This window comes from Apostichopus japonicus, chromosome 8 (assembly GCF_037975245.1).
Source record: "Apostichopus japonicus isolate 1M-3 chromosome 8, ASM3797524v1, whole genome shotgun sequence".
NCBI lineage: Eukaryota > Metazoa > Echinodermata > Holothuroidea > Aspidochirotida > Stichopodidae > Apostichopus > Apostichopus japonicus.
Genome location: NC_092568.1, coordinates 4,740,833 through 4,748,507, shown reverse-complemented (window position 1 = coordinate 4,748,507; position 7,675 = coordinate 4,740,833). Strand labels below are relative to the sequence as shown.

At 36.3% G+C, this 7,675-nt stretch overlaps 1 protein-coding gene across 1 annotated transcript; it reads right to left on the bottom strand.

Moving 5' to 3' along the window:
* Positions 1–406: 406 nt before the first annotated feature.
* Positions 407–7,069, bottom strand: LOC139970439 (uncharacterized). The gene is made up of 5 exons (XM_071976101.1): positions 6,930–7,069; positions 2,822–2,887; positions 1,758–2,060; positions 1,288–1,341; positions 407–603 (listed from the first exon to the last, which is right to left on the bottom strand). Exons 1-5 carry the CDS (start codon positions 6,994–6,996, stop codon positions 407–409), a joined length of 687 nt encoding a protein of 228 aa, XP_071832202.1. The 5' UTR covers positions 6,997–7,069.
* Between the last annotated feature and the right edge of the window lie 606 nt (positions 7,070–7,675).

Here is a 7,675-nt window from a genome sequence, read left to right as displayed (position 1 = left end):
GAATGAAACCCTGCCTAGAATGTTGCCAGCTAATCGAGCTATCTAAATGTATCAGGTTACAAGGATAAAAGAATAAGATTATAGTATCCGTAGAAAAGCTTTTAAGACCATTTGATCTGATGACATCACATATCACCTACTGTACTGTGGTTCACTTCCTGGAGGTGGAGGTTTAACCAGTCAAAATAGGTTCATTCAAGAAACCATATCTCGAGTAAAGGAAAAGATACTGAGATGGAGGTTCCAACTAATAGTGTGGAATATTTCCCTTAAGTGTAAGCCGTATATTCCCTGTCATGGGAATATCACTTTAAGGAAATCGAGAAACTTTGTTAAGGATATACAATCATTAGCAAATGTACAGCTAGAAATATTAGGAAGACCAGTACTAAGTTAAGTATTCCCTCTAATTATTGTCACTCAGTAAGATCTTCTTACCATTCAGTTGTAATGTAACAGACGACACGTCGCTAAACCCAGATCCCGGGAGAGTAACAAGACACATCAGACATTGCGGAAACTCGATTTGGCCGAAATAGCTGGTAACTTTAACTCGGATAGTCACAGATGAATTGCATAAATCGAAGATACATGACGAGGAAGCTGATGTTTCAATAATCGACACATGTTGGTTAAATACTTTCCATAAGATTTCTGCTGCAGGACGAGTGTTATTAACAACGCATGACAAGGTTGCGTTACCATCGTCAGCAGCAATAATGCAGTTGTATTTACTTTGACATTGTTCAACGAATGATACACTACTGTCATCTGGTATTTTGTAACGAAGCAACTTAATTGACGTTCTTGTGTAAGTATTATTCTCAGGACACATTGACGTAAGTACAAGTGGACCATGATCATCGTATCTATCTGCCATTTTAATGGTCCCGCCACTTGGTTCTGTTGTTTGAATAAACATTGTTTCTCTATCACAACTATTTTTTAGTATCTCATTAAACCTAGTGTCCTCATTAATATCAAGGTATTTGGCCCTGTATACATTAGCAAGATTTGTAGGTCCCATCAAAAGAATTGACGCGTTCTTCGTCTTTTCGGAAACTGATAAACCAGAAGGGATACATGTCAAGTTTTGTACGTTTTCGATATCTATCTTTACATTGATGGTAGAAGAAGACACAAAAATATCTGAGGATTGGTTCTTGTAACTCTGTTCAGTGGCGTCCGTCACTGGCGCCTCCGCAGTATCATTGTACCAAGTTAGAGTTACGGCTGGTCGTCCAATCATTGTACATGTCAAATTGAGTTCACCATACCAAAACAAACGGCAATCATCACCCTGGCAATCATCTATCGTGGGAAACATCTGTGTTGTGAGAACTTAACAGCAAGAAAAATAGAAAAAGATACTTTAGGAAAGTAAACATCATTAAGCTGTTTAAACATATAATCAGCCTATTAGTGCTTTTATTTCAACATATTGCTAACTCTGTCTGACTTAACGTGGTACTAATATAACGTACTTATATAGACATCACATTCTTTCAATTTCTATATTTTAATTAACATGATTACTGTAATTGTGAGAAAATATGACGTTTGACGAAAACAGCAGCTTTCCCTGATATCATATTCTTTCGGTGATTTGGTATTTAACGCTATTTCCCATAGTTCCAAAATCAGATATTTAGACAAAAAGAACATGTCCGGTATACCCAGATTTGCTATTGAGGTACATAGCCTCACACGAGAGTATGAATGGGCACACTATGTATTATCGACATAGAAGTACTTACCTACGACAGTTACGTCTATGTACGTGGATACATCGCCACCAGCGTCTAAAACAGCGTCAAAACGATACCTCCCTTCATCACTCATGGAAACGTTGCTAAATATCAGGGAACCGTTCTGAGCAATCGTCAGATCACCAATTCTAGTGCCGATCTGTTGATCCTCCTGCGATGCTACTATGATTGTTGGGTAACCATCCTCAAGATACCAGAGGAAGCTGCGTATATGTTCACTAACACTACAGTTGATGATGCCTGGTCGGTGCAATTCAAGGCCCTGCTGAGATTTACATGAGAGCACGTCCCCTGATAAATAAAATTGAGAGTATTCAAATATCGTTAAATGCAAATTTCTCTTTTGTGAGTGACTTATGTTTGTATAATATAAAACAAACAAAATAAAAGTAAATAAATTAAACAAAACTTCCAAATGATTAAGTCTCTCCCATGCTTCTTGCATCCTCTCATTTTGGCCTTTCTCTAGGATGAAGATCAGATTGGGAGCAGATAGGGAGTAAACATTAACAAGTATTGAAGGATGAATCAGTGATATCGTCATACCTACGGAGATTCAAATCTGACTGCGGATATGTCACCTGTAAGAAACGTTTGTTCGTCCAAAATACTAATTTTAGGCAATAAATGGCAATCTTCTAAGGTTACATTCATTTCCATCCAGTTGTCTGTATCAAATTTATCCTGAATATATTCCTTCATAAATCCAATATTGTGAAAGAAGAGCAATATGACTATAATAATGTTTCTTTTCTTTGCTGTAATCTGTTTACTCTGAACAAAATTCTGCCGTGAGTTGTTTTAGCAATACATTTCTCGTCAATGCAAAGTCGTTTCCTATATGTATGAAATATAACTTAATAAATTCAAAGAATTGAACTGAAAAAAATAACAAATTAAGGACACCAGAGAATAACAAGTTATGGTCAAAACTAGCGGGAAACGACAATTTTCAAAGGGTCCGATAATACCAAGACCACAATACTCCAATATTTCAAAGATCAATCATATATCTCATAACATTGAACCGTTTATTATAATATCGTGCTTACCTAATGTATTCGGCACAACTGATAGCAGCAGATGCAAAGTGATACAAATCCAAAACACACATCGATCTGAAAAGACAAAAAACAGCGATGCATAAACAAATAGCCTATCAGGCAATCAACGGAATTGCCAATCTCATCCCAAATTAGGGTGGATGGTCATACCAAGTGTAAAGTACGAGAGTGTTAAATTTTATTGACCCCATGATCTTTGGTATGTAATATTAATGCGTTCTCAACTTTCCAATAATTTATTTAAATAGTCATTTACTACCTTACGGGTACGACTCTTGCAGATTTTTGGCATTTTAATTGGCATATGAACAACAGCTATAATAATAGTCATATAAAATATAAATTTCCAGATTTGTTTTTGTTATGTTGGAATATTCCTTTAAACGTTACCTTGAAAGAAGTTAACCCTACAATGTCAGTCTTCATTACGTACACCAGTTTAACAAAGTCTGACCTTTGACCTCCTGTAATCAAGTGACCTTTGGCGTAGCGTTATACATTAAATTAACACACTGTAGTAGTGCATATTCTGATATCATACATGGTGTGTGTGCTGTTGACCATTTTGTCACATCGGTGGGGTTATTTCACCTTTGACCGTATGACGTCGTAAATCACGGTGACACTACAACACATGCCGAGTCATAAACCCACCAAGTAAGAGTAACTCGACCTTATGATTAAGGAGTATAGTTTGCGAAGCGTTTTCTTATTTTACAAAATGTGGCCAAGTTTGACCGGTGACCTCCTTTGAACACGTGGATGTTGGTGTTTTACATGCACTGTAGACACACATAACCTGATATTAGGCATGGGTTTATAGGTTTCAGTCATTGCGGTATGTTACATGCACTGTAGACACGCAGAGCCTGATATTAGGCATGGGTTTATAGGTTTCAGTCATTTTGGTATATGCGAAACGGCAACAATTATATTTTCCGTTACCACTGATAAGAACATTACATCTATGACTAGGCGTTGATCCTATGACTAGGCAATTATCCTCTCATTTTAAGTCCATCGGTGTTACCGTTAAGAAACAATTTGTCAAATGCTTTAGATTACCAATTTGATATGTGTTCTCCTTGATCACGTGACTTTTTTCTTTGTATATTAATGAATACAATGAAGGCATGAAGAGTCCTATTTGAGTACTCGGGTTTGAGGACTTCGACCACATGGTCATTTTAATAGGCAGAATATCAAACATTGCAAACTCTACATGTTTACTGTGTATCAATAATTAATGCGGCCGCCAAATTTCACGTGATCAAAGGGGTCAATGGTCAAACTCGGCCAAACTTGTGTGAAAAAGTTTTTACGAACTTGTTAAGGAACAAAAAATAGCAGTTTGCATAAAAAAAATGGCCGAAATCCTAAAGCTTTTACACTAAATGTAAAACGACAGAAGTCATGTGATTAGAGGAGGTCAAAGGTCAAATGTGTGCCGGGTAAAAACGTTTCAGCAACTACACCTTTGCATAAAGTCGATGGACTTCAAAGTAAACTAAACTTTATTACTCCACAAGTCATTAAAATACAAATATATAAATCAAAGAACAAGTATTCAGATAATAGTAATAAAAATGTAAGATCAGATTTAAAAACAAAGCAGTAAAACATACACACTATATGAGGACTAACGACTTAAGTTGTTGTTGTAAACTTTAATTGCACGAGGGATGAAAGAATTCCGATAACGATTAGTATTAAGCTAAGGAAGTCTTAGTCTGGCAACACCCCTACTTATTAGATGCCAGCATTAATGTAAATGTATGCCAGCATTAATTCGAATATTTGTCTGTATGAATTCGCATCTATATCCACATTAAATCAATTTTATGTAGACATACAAAATTGCCTCCCGTTTGGCTCAGAATATTTATCTGGATAAAATCGAATTTATGTCTGCATAAAATCGAGAAAATGTCATCATTAAATCAAATTAATATCAGCATTAAATCGAATATATCAAATGTTGTCCATTGTGGCCAACCATACTCGTAACAATCTAAAACCTTCAATAGACAAATAGGCATCAATGCATGTGGTTATCTGTGAGCCCGGTCTCAGTAAAGGATAGTATGCTTGCGTTACGATACTGTTGTACAAATTTAACATTAGCATCCATTGTATTGCTCAGGGTGTGTACGAAACCCATTATCATCGATGACAAATAGGCCTACGGTTTATATTTCTGACTGCGCAATCGTTTCCTCCCCCTCCTGCTTTATCTCGTTTCCTTTTTCGAATTTTCTTTGGAGAGTCTATATAGCTGAATGTATACACGCCATTGTCTCACTACATAGAGAATGTAGCTCAGCCGATGAATATGAAGTCTTTCCTGGTGAAAAGAACTGGTTGCTTTTCACAGAGCAGAGACATAATGTGAGTAATAACATCACCAAGACAACCCTCCAAGCCATTAAATACATATTTCACAAACGAAACACATAAAACTGTCCATATAAGGTATATTAAAAGACGGTATGGAAAGGAAAGAACAATTGGGAGTTGCGTCGGCACAAGAGCCGCGCCAAAAAAGGCGATATCGATCAAACTTAATCGATTGGCCAATAACTGAAACAGTGCATAATATGTTATAATGATTTTATGTACGGTACTGACAAGTAAATACCGTACCGCTGTATAGATATACAGAGTCTTATACTAGGCATGGGTTTAAAGGTTTCAGTCATATGGGTATATATGAATAACGGCCAACATGCTTTTTTTTCCCTGTAACTCTGACCTTTTAGTATATGAAGTCGGTAAGTAATACGAACACTACATCGTACGACCTGCCAATTATCCACCCATTTTTATGGTTAAGGAGAAGTTCATGAACGCTGTTCTCCTCTGATTATGTAGAGTCTTATATCCTACTTAAGCACTCTGGTTTGAGGAGTTTTGGTCATTTTGATAGGCAGAATATCAAACTTTGCAAACTCTACATGTTTACTTTGTGCATTAATAAGTAAGGCAACCGCCAAATTTCACGTGATCAAAGGAGGTCAATGGTCAAACTCGGCCAAATTTGTGTGAAAAAGTGTTTTGAAAACTTATTTTAGAACCAAAAACAGCATTTAGCATGAAAAAGTGGCCGAAACCTTCCAACGTTTACAATTAATATATGTGAACGACAGAAGTCACGTGATTAGAGCATTTCAGTAAACCCCTTTGCATAAAACTAATGGACTCCAAACTTAATGGTATGTGTATCGGCTTGGGTTGTATTGCCTTCATGACTTTTGCATCATACGGTTGAATCAAAATAACCGAAACACTGCATAATATGTTAGGTTGATTTTATATGATCACAATTGATTACCGTAGCCTTTAACTTGTTCGTCGTCATGGAAATGCCACGTTTGAAAACTTATTCAGGAGAGAATATTTATGAATTTCGTCAAACCCCAACACAGCGTCTAGGTCGAATCCATACTGCTCCGTATACCAGGCACATCCCGTTTACATTTAATAATAGCTTTTTTCATGCGGTGATTCATTAAAAGGAATTGGGGAAAACACTATATCTCAAAGTTTTGATTATACATATCTCAAAACTATAGCAATCTTACTATAAAATGTTGAATTTTCAATTCTCAAAATGTATCGTAAGTACTGTGTTCAACATGATAGTTGACGAGATAAAAATGTCACACTTTCGACATATGAAAGACAACATTTTGAGACAAAATGTCAATAATTTAAGATAAGATAGCCAAATAATTTATAATCTCTGTTTGCTATATCATCCATTCAATTTTTTGTTCTCTTACATAATGTATTCGTTAAGGTTGTATTTCTAATACTGCAAATGTAGAAAATGGAAATAAGTATTCAATTCAATGTTCATGAAACATGATGTGCATAGAATATTGATTCAAGAGCAACATAATGAAGCCATGTAATCAATAGCTTAGGCATTTGCGTTATAATATACTACGTACACCATATTGTACCATATTGTGCACGTAGGCGATACATAAATGGCGGAGACATTATTTATCAACCTAAGACTGCATCCATTGAGTAGAAATGCTGCTATAGGTTTGTCCAATCAATCAAGGATTTGTGGATGTATATCACTTACCTCTCGTGAATAATCTCCTCGACGAGGAGTTTATTCCCTTCCGAAATTGTTGATATGCGGTTGACATGGTGCCAATATTGGTCAAGAATAGCGTTTACACTTCAGTGTTAACATAAACCGTATTACGCATGTCTACACACATGCGCTGAATCATAGAGAGTGAAAAACAACTGCGATTGTCAAACCTGCCTACTCCTAGACAAGTAAATGTTCCGTATCGTGTGGCGCTTTCCAATTCTGCAAGATTTTCACATTCAATTACATACGTATTTATAACAGTTCGGCAACATTTTGAACTTTGCAATGCCCTTTAACAAATCACCCTGATTCTGGTTACTTTGTCGATTCTTGACACCAAAATAAAGCATAAGTTGGTAAGCTAAAACGCACCAATAGGATCCTTCCCTGTTTTAAAACTGCCTACCTCTATATTGATGAAATTCGAAGATAAACATAGAACTTGTATTTGCAAACTCTGGTTATTTCACTAGCCATGTGCAAGTATAGAAGAGAATGTATACATATATACCTATACATATATGTAAATCAAACTTGTGCCTCATACCCAGCTCGGGCCCATCCTTTGACATCTCTAGGCTACCCATGCAATGTCAATATATTTTTCTATAATATTAGCTGATGTATCCAGTTAAGTTAGGCATAGGTATGTTACCGCTGCGGATCCCCTTCAGCTGCGTGTGCTATCATCTGGTAAGAGTCCTGCACAGGCAGAATACGCATTGAAA

Excerpts from the sequence above, each read along its gene's own strand:
- LOC139970439 (XM_071976101.1), bottom strand. The coding sequence starts at position 6,996 with ATGTCAACCGCATATCAACAATTTCGGAAGGGAATAAACTCCTCGTCG. Across the intron at positions 2,888-6,929 it reads GAGGAGATTATTCACGAGAG|ATCGATGTGTGTTTTGGATT; the intron begins GTAAGTGATATA and ends TTGTCTTTTCAG. Across the intron at positions 2,061-2,821 it reads AGTTGTGCCGAATACATTAG|GGGACGTGCTCTCATGTAAA; the intron begins GTAAGCACGATA and ends TTTATTTATCAG.